General features: G+C 39.7%; 2 protein-coding genes across 4 annotated transcripts in view; one reads left to right on the top strand and one right to left on the bottom strand.

Annotated features, from left to right (window-relative positions):
• LOC128894244 (facilitated trehalose transporter Tret1-like) overlaps nt 1-9,098 on the top strand; it is a 43,787-nt gene extending 34,689 nt beyond the window's left edge. For both annotated transcript variants that reach the window (XM_054155885.1, XM_054155886.1), the window contains exons 2-3: nt 6,718-7,031; nt 7,112-9,098. In XM_054155885.1, the coding sequence (XP_054011860.1) occupies nt 6,718-7,031; nt 7,112-8,403 (1,606 nt within the window). In that variant the 3' untranslated portion in view covers nt 8,404-9,098. The remainder of the gene's footprint in view (nt 1-6,717; nt 7,032-7,111) is intronic.
• Nucleotides 9,099-9,883: 785 nt separating this feature from the next.
• Nucleotides 9,884-11,550, bottom strand: LOC128894291 (proteasome subunit beta type-3). Of its 2 annotated transcripts, none has more exons than XM_054155951.1 (3): nt 11,451-11,550; nt 10,130-10,695; nt 9,884-10,057 (listed from the first exon to the last, which is right to left on the bottom strand). In XM_054155951.1, exons 1-3 carry the CDS (start codon nt 11,451-11,453, stop codon nt 10,009-10,011), a joined length of 618 nt encoding a protein of 205 aa, XP_054011926.1. In that variant the 5' UTR covers nt 11,454-11,550; the 3' UTR covers nt 9,884-10,008. The 2 variants fall into 2 exon arrangements, with proteins under 2 accessions (XP_054011926.1, XP_054011927.1); XM_054155952.1 differs by lacking the exon at nt 11,451-11,550 and adding an exon at nt 10,789-11,217.
• Between the last annotated feature and the right edge of the window lie 4,265 nt (nt 11,551-15,815).

Below are 15,815 nucleotides of genomic sequence, written 5' to 3'. Positions count from 1 at the left end.
CACCCCCCCCCCCCCCCGAAACACCCCATTTAAGGCATTCAACATTTTTTGGACACCCTGTATAATTGCAAATGGGATTATCAGGAATACATCTGCAACTACATGTGAAAGGATTGATTGCGTTTGGTAAATTCCTTGTCGAGCTGCACCAAAGCGTAGCAATTTCGCACCAACAATGGTTTTATAAACAATAAAAGTTTTCATAAATTTTTGCAAATGGGAACATCACGAATTCATCTATCATGAAATGCGGAAGGTTCCATCGCGCTCGGTAATTTCCTCACCGAGTTACATCATATAATAGGAATTTTGCGATAACAATAGTTATAAACAATACAGAAATTCATAAATTTTTGCATCTGTGATCATTGCGAAAACCTCTCCGGCAACAAAATGTAAGGGGTTTCAGGCCAAACATACGTGAAATAGTACGCTTTTTGCGATAAAAAGTGATATAAAGTGGTAAAAAATAAGACAAGGGCAAATGTTTTGCTACGGGACCAAATGGCAAATGCTCTTCCAGATGCAAGAAGTTTCAATCTGATTGGTTCATCCGTCTCGGAGTAAGAAGCAAGACAAAATGTTTCTGTTTAAAAAAAAAAACAAATCACAAAATGTTTCTTTTACGCGAACAACTGGAAGAAATATTCGACAAGATGCAAGAGGTTTCACTCCGATTCATCAAGCCATCTCGACGTAATCGGCAAGCATACCTAAAAATCAAGGTTTTTTGGTAAAAATACGGGTAAAAAATGATAAATCGCAAAAGTCTTGACAGCAGGATCACCGGGGGAACATGCTCTACAAGATGCAACAGGATTCATTCCGATTGGTCAAGCCATCTCGGCGTAATCGGTGAACAGACATTAAAAAAAAATATATATATATATACATGACGAATTGAGTAACCTCCTCCTTTTCGAAGTCGGTTAAAAATCATTTTCAATCGTATAATTTATATTCTTGTTTGTATGTAAACCCAAACTCAGTTTTTGTTTAATAATTATCTTTGCTAATATTTAAAATTTAGTAACAATCATTATCGAATCCCAGAATTCCTTCTTTCCTAGTAAAGTACAAATAAGGTGAGCTTTAGCTCTTTAAGTGAAGATAAGAATCCCTACAAGAAAGTCCCAAACATAGTTGGGACGTAACACCCGAGCCCCCGCTCCTTCTTACCCCTGACTACACCTCGGGGAGTCTCTGTGAGGATTGTTTGCAGCCCTTTCTGTGCCTCCTCTAGGCTATCCTTTATGAGAGCCTAGTTCCTAGCGGCCGTACCCCTTTTTTTTTATTTATACGTGGAGAAATGCGTTTACGGACACCCCCTCAGATGGAGGGGGAGTGTGGGACTCACCCTTAAGAAGGAGGGGAATACCCACTAATACTCCACGGTGGCCGGCCTCGGCGCTTTGGAGAGGGGCACCAGCATCTCTTTCGAACGCTACCGGTGGCCCCCGCGCCTCCTCCACCATACAATGGTGGAGTGCCGTCTCCGGTGGAGAGCGTAAGGCCCTCCTCACCTGACCGCGGGTGCCACAAGCCGCGATCCGTCCTGTCCCTTTTATCGTGCGTTCACAAGTTGGCGAGGCAAACTCATTTTCTTTCTCACTCTGACTCTCTCTCCTGCTACCATGCGCTACGTCGTTATTGGCTACGGCCAATGACAAAGGACGACAGCGAACATATCGAGACAGAGTGAAATAGAATGACGAATTTACAGCATTGGCGTAGCCTTCTAATCAAAGTACCGACTATTACAGTCCTATAAACACTTATGAAGATAACGAAAACCCGAGAATGATTAGCCTCATCAATGCTGTGAAATCAACTCTTCTCACTCTGTTCCGATATGCTCGCCGTCGTCTCTTGTTATCGGCCGCAGCCAATGACGACACAGCGCATGGCGTCAGGAGAGGTGGAACAGAGTGAGAACCGTGTCCTTGGCTCCCCAACTTGTCGTGAACGCACAATAGTCGCCTCTTACGACAAACAGGGATTACTGTGGGCGTATTCTGTTCCCCACCCCACAGCCCCAAAACCCTTCCTTTTCCTACTCCTCTTCTGTAGGGGTACTCCCTACCCACCTCCCCTAAAGAAGACGGCTTTGCCAGTCGTCTCTGAGGTTCCCGGCTCCGTACTCTTCATTGCTGGTTAATTGGCGCGCAGCTCCCCAAACTAGAGGGGTCAGAGGATCGCTCGGTCCTCTAGACTCTAGAGTTTAGAAAGAGGGACGCTCGGTCCGCCTAATCCTCCCCAGGTTCCCCCTTTTTTCACGCTACATAGACATAAGGTCCACTACTTTCGCATCGTTCGTGCGACCGTCCGGTGTCCGAGGGTTAACGTACGCCAATGATTTCTATTGCTCTCTCGCTCTATCTTGTTCACGGCCTTTGTCGCCCTTCCGCGCGCCAACTAATCGATCCAACCATCCAGCAAAGCAGAGTACTGGAAGGAACCACCGGGCAGCTAAGCGCCTTGACGCCTGGACTCGGGACTGAGGGCCCGCGTCCTGGAGAGGCCGGATCGGTCTTCATCGGTTCTCTGGTCCTCACCCGGTGCTGCAGTCCACTCCATCGCCGCCTTGTTCTCGTGAGGGGGTTTCTGCGTTCCTCCATGCAGTGATGAACATTCGTGGGATTTTTCCTGATCATGCGCATTGGAGCGAGCGTTGCAGTCCTCACTGCTGTATACACTTATTTAGAATTTAGGGTACCATTGGATCCCAGTAAAGAACAAAATATAATGTCCTCCTCTTTTCCTCGATAATTCCTGACGTGGACGGTTGCGGTTCATTATCCATTTTTTTTTAATTTTCCCTAATATTACACTCACGAACACTAACACTCTTGTACTTAATTTGTCCGTTAAAAACGCGAGAAAGTTGCAAAGGCTCCTTAAATGCACTTCCTCTGGCGGTTCGAATACATGTATAGTAGGAGACTACATGTAGAGATTTGCTCGTAGATTTGCTTTGAGTACCGGAGGGGAATGCCGGTGCATTTGTCCCAGTGTTCTTTAGGGCGAATTCCTCGGTAATGCCGAAGCGGAGTTGAACGTCGGGCAGTCCACATCCCTCAGGACCTGCAGTACCAACCTGCATGTTCGTCCCTTTACACCATGCATCAAGGTTGAGAGTCCTATCCACCCCCTGTCAATCTAAGCCTGAGGTCGTTATTTGATCCTCGTTCTCAGTCGGAGTATCCGTATCTCTGCCTGGATTGGTTCCCTTATATTGCTACCACCCCCCTCACCCCTTCCCTTTCAGTCCCTAGCACTCCCCCCGACCCTCTTGCCCCTACCAACCTCCTTTGGAGATTCTGGCTAAGTAAACACCGTGGAGGCTCGCCACCGTCCATCCGTGTTAGTGTTACCGGCTTATACATGCTTCTACCTATCCCTTTTTTGTCGTTTCTATTCCTATTTCTAAGATTCCTTTTTCTTTAAGAGTGACAGGGAGGAGTGTTCGGGTGAGGGGTCCCCACAGCGTGTCTGATGATCAGACGCGACTTCCGTGGATGGGCCCCAGCCGTCAGGTTTGCCAACCCGTCCTCGCTGCCACTCTTTCCTACTCGGCGAGCTGGATTGTTTTGTATTCCCCATGACTCTCAACCCCGAAAACATGGCGAATTCCTTGCGTTGCTCGCGGTCACCACCCGCTCCAGAGGGACCAACTTGGATTCCCCCCTTTTCCCTCTGAAAGGTTGTTTCTACTGTTTGGAAGGGTCACCACCCCTTCCACGGGGTCTTTGGATCCATCTGTGTGGTTCCTTGACCCCTTTTCCTACGATGGTGTAGTTTAGTCGGACGATCTAAACTCCTCCCATCTTGTGGGGAGATGCGTAGACCCTTTTCTAAGAGATGGTTATTGTATTCTGTAACGGTGGACGCGCTGAGGCGCAGTCGGCGCGTCCCCTGTCTTGCGTATTTTTAGTTACTTTTCTTCTTCGTTTGCTGTGTTGAGGAGTCTGATCGGGACACAAGCGGGGGGACTCAGACGTCGTCATCCATAGGTGTGGCGGCCTATGGCGAGTGAAGTGCTGGATATTCCCGCTCTCGGCTCTTGGTGTGGTACCTTGGCTTGTCCCGTGCTCTACTCTTCCGCTTACTATTTGCTTCTGTTCTGCAACCAGCGGAGTAGGGGATCTGTGCAGTGTCGTTTATGTATGATTTTCCTGCGAGACGCCCCTCGATCCGTCTGGTGCCTGCCTTACTATTTTCTTGTTCTATGGCAAGGGACACCACCCCTTCCGTGGAGTCGGTGGATCCATCAGTGTAGTTCCGTGACTCCTTTTCCTACGATGGTGGGATTGTCCCTAGCTGTGGCCACGCCAGCGTTGCTGTCAGTGTGCCATAACTGTTACTGTGGCCACGTCAGCGTTGCTGCCAGTGTGCCATAACTGTTACTGTGGCCACGCCGATATTTCTATCGACTTGCCGTGTCTCTTGCTTGGCTTTTCCTTGTTTGGTGTGATGGCGGAAACTGATGGGGACACAGCCTGGGGAGTCCATGCGATTTCTGCTTTCTGGCTTTGTTGCCTATCCGCGATCACATATTGGGCTCTCTCCTCTGTCGGCATGTCTGACAGTGCGTATCCCTTGCCCCTCTCGTTGCCTTACTGTACTGTTGGCTGTCCGCTGGTTGGCTCCGATGTCAATCAGCAGTCCCCTTCGGGTTCACTCCATTATTACTTCCCTTGCTTTTACTGTTACTTCTTCCCTTTTTTGTTGTTGGATGGTGTGAAAGGGGAGAAGGGAGCCCCAGCCTCGCTTCCCTCTGTAATCCTCTGCCTCGGCGGGACTCCATTGGTTTCCCGTTTTTGGGTGTTTGCCGTGGAGTCCCGTTTCCCGGTAGTTGTTTTGGATCCCCATGGAGATGACATGCAGCTGTGACGTCAGCTTACGCATGCGCAGAAAGGAATTCCTCGAAGGAAAAATTCCACGAATGTTCATAACTGATTGGAAGAGACCACCGTGCAGCCGGGCGCCTTGACGCCTGGACTCGGGACTGAGGGCTCGCGTCCTGGAGAGGCCGGATCGGTCTCCATCGGTTCCCTGGTCCTCACTCCGTCGCCCCCTTGTCTTCGTGAGGGGGTTTCCGCCCCCCTCCATGGCTCGAGCGCGAGTGTCATAAAAATGACCCCTACCAAAGCCATAGTGGAGAGCAAGCCCCTCCTCCTTGAGGATCTTATGGGATTCCCTTATATCCTCTTATGCCGCAGCCTCCATAAAGAATCTGTAGGCCAGGGTTTACACGTTTTTATCCTTCCCAAGATAACTTCCATTCTCTCCTCATCCATGGGAAACACCGCCGTCATCTTGCCCAGTCGGGGAAGTCGCTCCTTCTCCAACACTTGGAGAAAGTTTCCCAGCCTTGGTGGGATTAGCCTTTAACTCCTGATATTGATATCACCTCTGTACCAAGTCTAAAGTTTTTTGCATTCTACCTGTGATACTTTCTGGGTGGTCACTGACAACTGTTATGCACGAATAATTAAGAAACAATAAACACACAGTACAATATTACCTATGTATATAGTATAGTTATTATATATGTATATGAGTCCTAGAAATTCTTCTAATCAGTAATTTGTTGTCTAAGGATTTATTGCTTCCGTTTTCCCTTTTTGTTTATGCTACGTATAAAATAAACTCTATTGAAGTTAATTACGTAACGAAAGGTTATACTTCCTGATGTCTTCAAATTTTCAATAGTATGTGAGACGGGTACTAAGTTGTAATAACAAAGCTATGAATTATTGTGGCAAAATGTTTGATATTGATTGTAAGAATAATTCATAAATTAGTTCTAAATACATATAAGTATTCCGAATTTAGGTCAAACTTTATTTTAGCAGCGTGAAATTGGAGCTAAGTTTTCGTACTCTTTTGAAACTCACAATGTAGATACAGATAACCCTCCTATAACATGATAGATAGGTTCGTAGAAAATTCCGTGTTGTGTGAAACCGTATTGTATGAGACCCAGAGTCAGTACAAAAAAGAGGGTTCAAAATAATTTTTTCTTTTAATTCTGCATACACAACTTAATTTTTATAGAAAATATAAACATATATACAACACAAAATAAACAAAAAATATTATTTTAATTTAACGCAATCTTAATTTAATAAATTTCTCTGTTGTCATTGCTTAGTATGTATAATCAACCGAGAACGGATTTTAGAAGGGTTTTCGCAATTTATAAATCGTGTTATAGCGAAACCGTGTTATAGGAGGGCTACCTGTACTTGATATCGACTGCACATCAGTACAAACAGATAATATGGTAAATACATTTTATAAGTGAATATTTTTTATGTCCATGAAAAGCTGTTTGAAAGTAAATAACGTTCAGTCTTAAATGGCATGTGCCTCATTAGCTGTGTTACGTACAAATAATTATTATCTTTTAATTAGTAGATAAACTAACGGGCGTAAAATACATTTATGTGTCTCGTTTCATAATGTGTACAGGAAAATTTAGTTTTATGTATCTTCTTTTTTTTAGTACATTTAATTCGCTAAAACAAAAAATTTTTTATGAACTACTTTATCTTAATAAACATAATTATGACAGAAGTATCCAATAATTTTATTTAAAAGAGAATGTTTCAAAAAATACTAGGACAAATTGAGTATTTTTAGTTTCTTGCTCAAATAAAATGTATTTGAAAAAAAAAGAAAGTAATTTCAGATTTCATTTATTTGTTACAGGAAAAATGACGATATTCAAAACTCAGAAAAATTATCTTTGGCGAATTCAACAGTTCTTTCAAAAACTCAACCGCCTCTCCAATTGGAAGACACAAAGCCAGATTTAGCATCAAATACAGTGCACAATGACCCAGAAAGTGGTCAGAACATTAACGGAAGTGTTGTCAAGCAAGTTCTAGCTGCATTAGTGGCACAGCTTGGAACTATTAACACAGGCATGGCCTTTGGTTTCTCCGCTATTGCTCTTCCACAACTTCAAGAACCAAATAGTACCATTCCTATTGCTGAAGGATCTCCGGAGGAATCATGGATTGGTATTGAATCATTCTTTATCTAGAAACGTCATAAAGTTTCACGCATTTATAATAATATCAAAATTGTTTGTTATATATAGCTAGCATGTCCTCTATCGGTACACCTATAGGATGTCTATTATCTGGTTACATGATGGATGTTCTTGGAAGAAAAAGGTCTCTCATTATCACGGAGATTCCAGCATTGCTTGGATGGATCTTGATTGCATTTGCAACGGATATTCGCATGATATATGCTGGAAGATTCTTTGTGGGACTCGGGTCAGGAATGGTAGGCGCTCCAGCACGTGTCTACACAGGAGAAGTAACTCAACCGCATCTTAGAGGAATGTTGACTGCTTTTGCGAGCATTGGTGTTAGTACTGGAGTTCTGATTGAGTATGCATTAGGAAGCGTACTTACCTGGAATACCTGCGCAGCCATTAGTGGAATTATACCTCTCGCTGCGTTATTGTTAATGTTCTTCTTCCCTGAGACACCATCGTATCTCCTATCTCGTAGCAGACCAGAAAAAGCGCGGAAAGCATTACAACAATTTCGCGGTAGTACATACAATATTAATCAGGAAATGGAGACACTTATTGATTTCTCTAATAAGAACAACATCAAGCATCTAACAGGATTCCGCGAAATAGTCGGTGCCCTTTTAAAACCTAATGCTCTTAAACCATTTATGGTATTGTCATTATACTTCTTAATATACCAATGGTCAGGTACAAATGTTATAACTTTTTATGCTGTTGAAATCTTTAAAGATTCAGGATCAACGATAAATAACTATTTAGCTGCAGTGATTCTCGGAGTAGTAAGATTAGCATCAACCATCGCAGCTTGTATTTTATGTAAAAGGTATGGAAGAAGATCTCTCACGATGGTCTCTTCTGTTGGTTGTGGACTTTCCATGTTAGGGTTAGGAGGATACATGTGGTTGAAAAATAGCTGGACGGTAAACAATCTTCCAATTATTGCCACTTGGTTCCCTATCCTGTGTATTTTTACATACACTATAACGTGCACCATTGGTTTTCTTGTTATACCTTGGATAATGATAGGCGAAGTGTATCCAGTACAAGTACGCGGTATTATTGGCGGATTGACTACGATGACAGCCCATTCTTTTATTTTTACAGTAGTTAAAACGTATCCTTTCTTATCTACTACACTTACTCAGCATGGTACTTTTATTCTTTACGGCTGTATATCTTTCTTCGGTACGATATACTTTTACATGTGTCTTCCGGAAACTAAAGGTAAAACACTTCAAGAAATAGAGGATTACTTTTCTGGAAGAAATAGTACCTTAAGAACTGGTAGTATAGGTATTAATAAACCAAAGGTGTTAGAAGTGAAAAAGGGTCAGGTACTACCCTAATACAATTCGCTATACAATAACTTTTTAACGTAAATACAAATAGATTGCATAATCTGTCTTCCATTGTGTAGAAATGAAAACTTTGATTTTAGCGTATTTTATTATTAATTATTAAAATGATCTGTAGATAACAGATAACAGTATCCATCTTTTAGAAAACGGTATACTAATTTCGTCTTGTAATAAGGCAATAGAGCTGATAATAGGACCAAGAGACTTAAGTAATCAATTAAAGTCAATTGCACAATATTAAGACATCATCATCGATACTCCAGACTTTTTTTCATTTCTAGATAGAATATATTTAGTTTACAATTATACGTATTTATTGACTAAAGACTATGTAATTTAAATCGCGTATGTCTCTCTAAGAAGAGAAGTGGCATATTTTTATAAATACAACATTGCAAGCCATTTAAAAGTAGCAAATATACTCGTAAATAAATATACTAGTTTTCTGGAATTGCATATCAGACAATTGTGCCTTAGTTATTTCTCAGTATACGCACAAGAAAACGAAAGGTGCTATTTATTGAATCATAGTATTATAACACTTGTACATATGTGATCAAAAGACAAGGCATAATTAATAAATAAGTATATAAGTAATATTTGTAAAAACATCGTATGATAATGTACACGAATTTCCGCAACGTAAAGTGTTTTATAAGTTTAAATGAAAAATTTTTAATACATTAATTGTGTTGTTTAATATTGGTTACCTTCCCTGTACGCAAGATCTATTTTAGTAAGTCAAAAAACTAGTCGAAATACAAGTAATGCATATGTGTAGGATGAATGTACAAAAGTCAACTTTTACACAGTACGGATCGCAGAAATGGCGTGCGCTATTACATACCTTTTCATCAGCTGGGTAATTCTGGTCCGGTAACTGCTCTTTAACACAAGTGTCGAAAGTATGCCTCCAACGTTGAAACACTTTTGAACTCTTCTTTTCAAATTGTCAAACACTAGCACCATTGTTTTTTCACTAATTTGTTGTAAAGAGTTCATGAAGAAGGATAAAATAATTAAGGTACACATTGTGTTAAAGCATTGAGTCTAGTTAACAAAAGTATAAGTACATTTATTTCATTCATGTGTCTTCAAAAAAAGAAAAATATATATATATTTAGATATATGATACCTCTGTCAAACACCTAGTCAAAACCTTAGTTTATTACAGACTTAGTACAGATTTAGTAGATTGTTCTACATTACCAGCAATATTTTACTGCTGTCTCCTACTTTCCTATCAAGGTCTTCACACTTGGCTAATTGAAAGTATCAAAATTTGCATAGTCTGAATCAAAAACCTAATAGACCATAGGCTTTATCAACAGTGTTCTAAATTACGAACTGGACAACAATGTGTATTATATTACCAACAAAGTATTCTATATGGTAGATGAAGTAGTCTATACAAAGATAGACTAAAAATAATTTGAGTTGAACACACAAATAATTAAAATAATAAGCGTTATTGTGAGATTTTACACTCTATTTATTGAAAATTAATTTATTCAAACACATTATACATCCCTTTAATAAGTGCTTCCAAATTGTAAATTTAGACATAATGTAAACACATATTTTAAGTGCAGCTTAATCCATTCGCGTTTTGACAGTTCTTGTTGTCACTTTATCTTTTTCTCTATAATTAAAAATGAATCATTAGTTTAGTAGTCAAGAAATGAAGTGAAATACAAACAATAAACCAACTTACATTATGTGAACAATAGCTCCCCAACCAGATATTGCATCTCTGTCGCATGCATTTATTAAAGCCTGACTAATTGTCTCAAAGAGATCATCTGGTTCCAAATCTGGTTCATACAGCGATTCGCACATTCCATAAAGCTGTTCGCTACATGTTCCACCAACTACAAAGTCTCCTGGTAAACTTATGCATCCTATTAAATCCATGTTACAAATAAATGGTTCATAAGTAACAGGATCTAAGCCGGCAACAATGGGTTCCACAAAATAGGGTCCAAATCTCCTTTCATATAATAAATTTGAAACCATTGATGCAAATGTCTTAGGATGAATTTTTCTGTTTTCTTTCAGTTCATAAAGATTCAATCGGAATCGTAACCTTTCCATTACGGTTTGGGTGTCTGTAGCAAGTCCAGGAAGACTGAGATACAAATGTGATCCCATTTCAAAGATTTTTTGATAATCACATGATATTGTCTGTGTCTGTATACCAAATCTGCGATCGGCTGCTATTGCCACACAATTTTTGCCTTTCATAGCAATAACAGCTCCTCCATTATAAGCTAAAATACTCTGAAATATAAAAAAAAATTTTTCATATTTATTTCTCAACTCTTTAAGTGCTAAATACACTTGGTTAAAGCAACCCATGTAGATGGTACATACTTAATAATTACAATTATTAGGAATGGAATTGTTTTTTACATCTGTAAACTTTGTAGATTGAATATACATGGCTTAACTAAGTTATAATTATACTTCTTTTATGCCAAATTAAATAATATAAGAAAATTATTGTGAAGCATTAATTATTTTATTTAAATGCGTTTAAATGTGAAGTATGTTTTATACAAGCAATGCATTTTTTCTTGTTAGTTGTTCCTTGTTCAATTTCCTTCTGGTGCTAAAGGACACACGTGTACTTATCTTATATATCGATAATTGTGTTTCAACCACACAGAAGATCGAAAAAGTTTACAAACGCATATATACATCTATAATCACATTGTTAGATTTCGATGGACACATGTATACGTTCACAGCGTTTAAAGGGTTAACAGCGTTAAATCAGGATTGCTCACTCAGTAACAATATGTGAAATCAATAATAAACATATTTTATTTCGGAATGCACTTAAATTAATTCAAAATCTTTATATAAATAGTGAACACAGTTTACAAAACGTGCAATGTCATCGGTATATTTGACAGTAACATAACCTCCTATATTGCTTTTATAATTTTTTTAAAGTAATCTAAGTTTAATACAAATTAGTAAATGTCTAGGAAGTGAACTAAACTACTACTATATAGTGTAGGAATAATTACCATTTCTTAAAGATTTTATGAAATTTACCAATATCGAACTCTAGCACAGTTTTAAATGGTTTTAAATTTACCTAAGAACGCGTTTACAATCACTGAACATGAAATACATAGAAGTTCAGGTAGTCGATTCAGTAACCTTTATCGTGGTGAAAATTAGAGATGGCTAGAACTGCTACTTGTGAATCACATGGTTGCCAATCACGGTGATTTTCCACAATGATTCGTGATTTTTCGTGATCGCTTCTGATTGGTGAAGAACATAACCGTTCCTTACACGCGTTGTTAGAATCTTCAGCCTAAATCTAAATGCACCGTAATGAAAAACACTCTGACCTGTATATTTTAAATATATTCTACATAAGTATATAGTGGTATGTAATCACTGTTAGTTATTTTTCACACCATCCCTAATCTCTAATGCCAAAATACAGGGTGTTCCAAAAATGTTGTAACACCTTGAAATGGGTGGTTCAGGACATGATTTGAAACAACTTTTTCCTTAGGGAAAATGTTGTCCGCGGCTTCATTGAGGAGATATTAACGGAAAACACTGAACAATCAGAGCGCGCGTATACCGTTGGAGCGGCCGCTTAGCACGTAGCCGTCGCTACCATGGCCGCTCCAACGGTATACGCGCGCTCTGATTGGTCAGTGTTTTCCGTTAATATCTCCTCAACGAAGCCGCGGACAACATTTTCGCTAAGGAAAAAGTTGTTTCAAATCACCTCCCGAACTTCGACCATACATACATGGACTGCTCAAGCTATAGTGTAGTCCGTAACCAACATCTCCCATGCCAAAGTTACGAGTAAGCAGTTGTGCGCAAGCGCTACAGTCAATGGGCGATAGTAGTGTGGAAAGGTGCGAATTGAAATTTTGGACGGTTTGGCGAACTACTCTTTGAGTATGTAGAAATGTATATTGAGTATATGTCTATATACTCAAAGGAACTACTCTTCGACCATTGGTCGAAGCTGCAGTCAGCCTGTCATCGAAATATAATTTTTGCTATAGTTCTCGAATTCGACGCATGCGCATTAGCGTCAAGTCTCACTTTTGGTATGGAGATGTTGGTTACGCTCTGCTCAGTGTATAAAGAGTAGGCTTGAGCAGTCAATGTATATATGGTCGAAGCTCCCGAATCACCCCTTTCCAGGTGTTACAACATTTTTGGGACACCCTGTATTCATGCTAGATGCGTTTTTGTTTTAACAAAAGTTTTAAATTCAAATGACATCCTTTGCAACATAAGATCGTTTCATAAAATTAAAATTGAAATTATATTCACATGTACATAAATATAAATAAATTGATAATACGTTAAACAGTGGAAGTTAAATTAATTCCCACAGTTATGTATCTCACTTTCGCTCGTTAAGAGCGAATATATGTATCTCTAAATGTGCAGCTAAAATGCTGTGTTCAACAGTCCAGACGTTCAGCCCTAATAACAACTTATGTAAACTGACTGCTCCTTACTTTGGCGGTGAAATGAAGAAACTAAATAGTGTATCAACCACAAACTGAGACTGTTTAGACATTTGCCTTGATGTCCGTGGCCTGGAAGTCAAATGCTTGGCGTGGCCAGGCAAAGCATTCTCAGATCATCAATATCCATACTTTTTCATACTTTTACATTTTCATTTTATTGTGTTTTAAAATATTTTTACGGACATTCATTGACGCAGATACCCCTCCTCTTACAGGCTTTCAGATGATTTGTCAGTTTAAAACACTAACAATATGAGTACATTTTCATTATTTTACATTTTAAAATAATTCTTATTGATCAAAACCTTGACCTTACCTGGCTACACTAAGCATTTGACTTCCAGGCCACGGACATCTAGGCAAATGTATACTTCTGAATTTTATTCTAATACAATACATTGTGCGTTACACATAGTAGATTTCTTTCTTTATTTCTCATTTCATGTTTAACATTTCAATTTCTACCAACAAGACATTTTGCGATACGTTGTGTGTACTTTGGAAACATAAAAGACTGAAACTGGTATTATAATATAAGAAATTGTGGGTTAGAAATATTGTAGACCTCTTTTTTCATTTCATACTTCATTTTTAACATTTAAGTTTGTTATGTGACGTTCGCATATCGATCGTCCAAACCGTGGATATATTTTTTTTTCTTCTTCATAACAAACCGAAGGCAAGTTATATAGTATTTGTATATTCGAACGTCACCCTGCACCTTAGATTGGGAAGCGTTTAGTAAGTAAGAGAGAACCTATGCGATAACAGCTACAGGCGCGGAGCGAGCGATCTACTTCTTGCCACATCATGTACTCCTGATACGACCACGGTACGGCCGCGTCTTATTCACTATCGTAAAACGCGGATTCGGTTTGCCGTACGATTCTCGGTACTCGTTACCACCCACCGGTGGGTGGTCAGATCTAATAAGACCCTGCACCTTTTCGCCGAATTTAAGCGTAGCGTCAGCAAAGGAACCGTCGGCAGTGGCTATCGTTGGTGTCAGTTACCAAAAACCGATAAGGCGTAGACTAAACATTTAGGAATGATTTCGGGCAAGATGTTATTACTAACGCCATGGGAAGAAGTCAACCACCACCCATGGAATTTTTAATAATCATGTGGTATGATTTTTTCCTCCTACCTTCAGACCAAAGGTCCCGAATTAGGGGTATAAGTATGCCCGCAATTCAGGAGCTCGGGCTAGTTGTCCGAAATCATTAAGAATCAAAGTATTCTACTAGTTGTCCGAAATCATTAAGAACCGAAGTATCTCAGTTATTGTTCGGAATCGCCAAAGAATCAAAGTCATAGTTCGGAATCGTCGGAATATCATAGTTGTCAATTGTTAAAAAGTTAGTTGTCGAGTTTTTGCGAATTTAAGGTATTGCGAACTTTTATTCAGAAATTTGTAATTAATTGTATTTGCCATAATAAAAGACCTTGCGCGGGTCTTAATAATAAACAGTAACGTAATTTAATAAATACCTAACTCTAATTATTTTCCTAAAATTATTTGACGCGTTCGCAAAGAGAAAAAAGGAACAAATTATAGTTAAATCATCTATCTTTTCGATTCATGATCGAGGGGTTGAAGGCGGTCATTTACAAATCCTAAAGATAGAAACATTGCTCGGCCGTGGGTTTCTTTTCCGTCATCTTACTCAGGTCCAAAGTCATTTTCGTGCTTGCTGTAAGGGTCGATCGAGGCGTCGAAGCCGGTTTTCCCGAACGGTAGACATGGATTTGATTAACGCGGCTCCTTTCCGATCCAAGGCAGAGCGGATATTCCGATCAGGGTCGAGGCGTCAAAGCCGGCTTTGAAAGGAATAGACGCAAAACCAGAAATCGTAAAGGGTTGCATGAACTTGCTAATGATTGGCGGGACATGAGATTCATGGACGATTAGAATTTATATAAATTCCATTTTCTCCCTCTCAGTAGATGAAAGACATTAAAATTTCGCGAAAGTATCGTGGCGGTAGACGCGAACAAATTCGGCGACAATTGCACGATTACGAGCTCCCAGTGCAATCTGAAAGGTTTCCGCTCGGGTGTTTCGTGAAGCCGCGAATCATAAAAAACGAATGCGTACAAGCATCAGCATCAGCGTCAGTGTCAGCATCAGCTACGGCGTCAGTATCAGCACCAGCATCGTCTCCAGTACCTTTACCTTGGAGGCTCGTCCCGGTAACCATACCCCGAACACGCGAGCCTGTGTGGACCATCCCACCCAACGACCCGCGGTGGGAACGTTACATCCAAAAGGTGCTCGACCTCAACAAGTAGTAAGTCCGAAGATTTAAAATTACTAATAAATAGTAATCGCGAGAGTAGACTCAATCAGAATTAGGATCCCGTCCAGACGCGAGTCGTTTAAGAGAGACGTGGGGCAAAAGCAAGCATCATTTGATCGAACTGGGCGACAGATTTTCAAATCTGAAATCCGGGACGTGACAATTACAACAAGACTTTCTGTCATGCGTTATGTGTGCTTTTGAAAACTTAAGAGTCTGAATCTGGTATTGTAATATAATAAGTTGTGCGTTATTCATATGACATTAATTTTATTTGTAAATAACACATACAAACCTTATTTTACTTGCAAATTAATGTAGAGCTTGAAATAAAAATACATTTGTCTTTTATTATCGTAAGCATAGAGTCTACAATATACATAATGTGTCTAAAACCAGATATAGGAAAGAGACCAGCTTCAGTCCTTTAAGTTTCCAAAAGTATACAGAATGCATGGCAGGATGTCTCACTGCAAGAAATTTAAATGTTAAAGATGAAGCGAGAAATGAAAAAAGAAATCAACTATTTATAACGCATAATTTATTGTATTTGAATAAAGTTCAGAAGTAACGC

The sequence above is a fragment of the Hylaeus anthracinus genome, unplaced genomic scaffold (genome assembly GCF_026225885.1).
Source record: "Hylaeus anthracinus isolate JK02 unplaced genomic scaffold, UHH_iyHylAnth1.0_haploid 3, whole genome shotgun sequence".
In the NCBI taxonomy this organism is placed as follows: Eukaryota; Metazoa; Arthropoda; class Insecta; order Hymenoptera; family Colletidae; genus Hylaeus; species Hylaeus anthracinus.
This window is presented reverse-complemented; position numbering and strand designations above follow the sequence as displayed.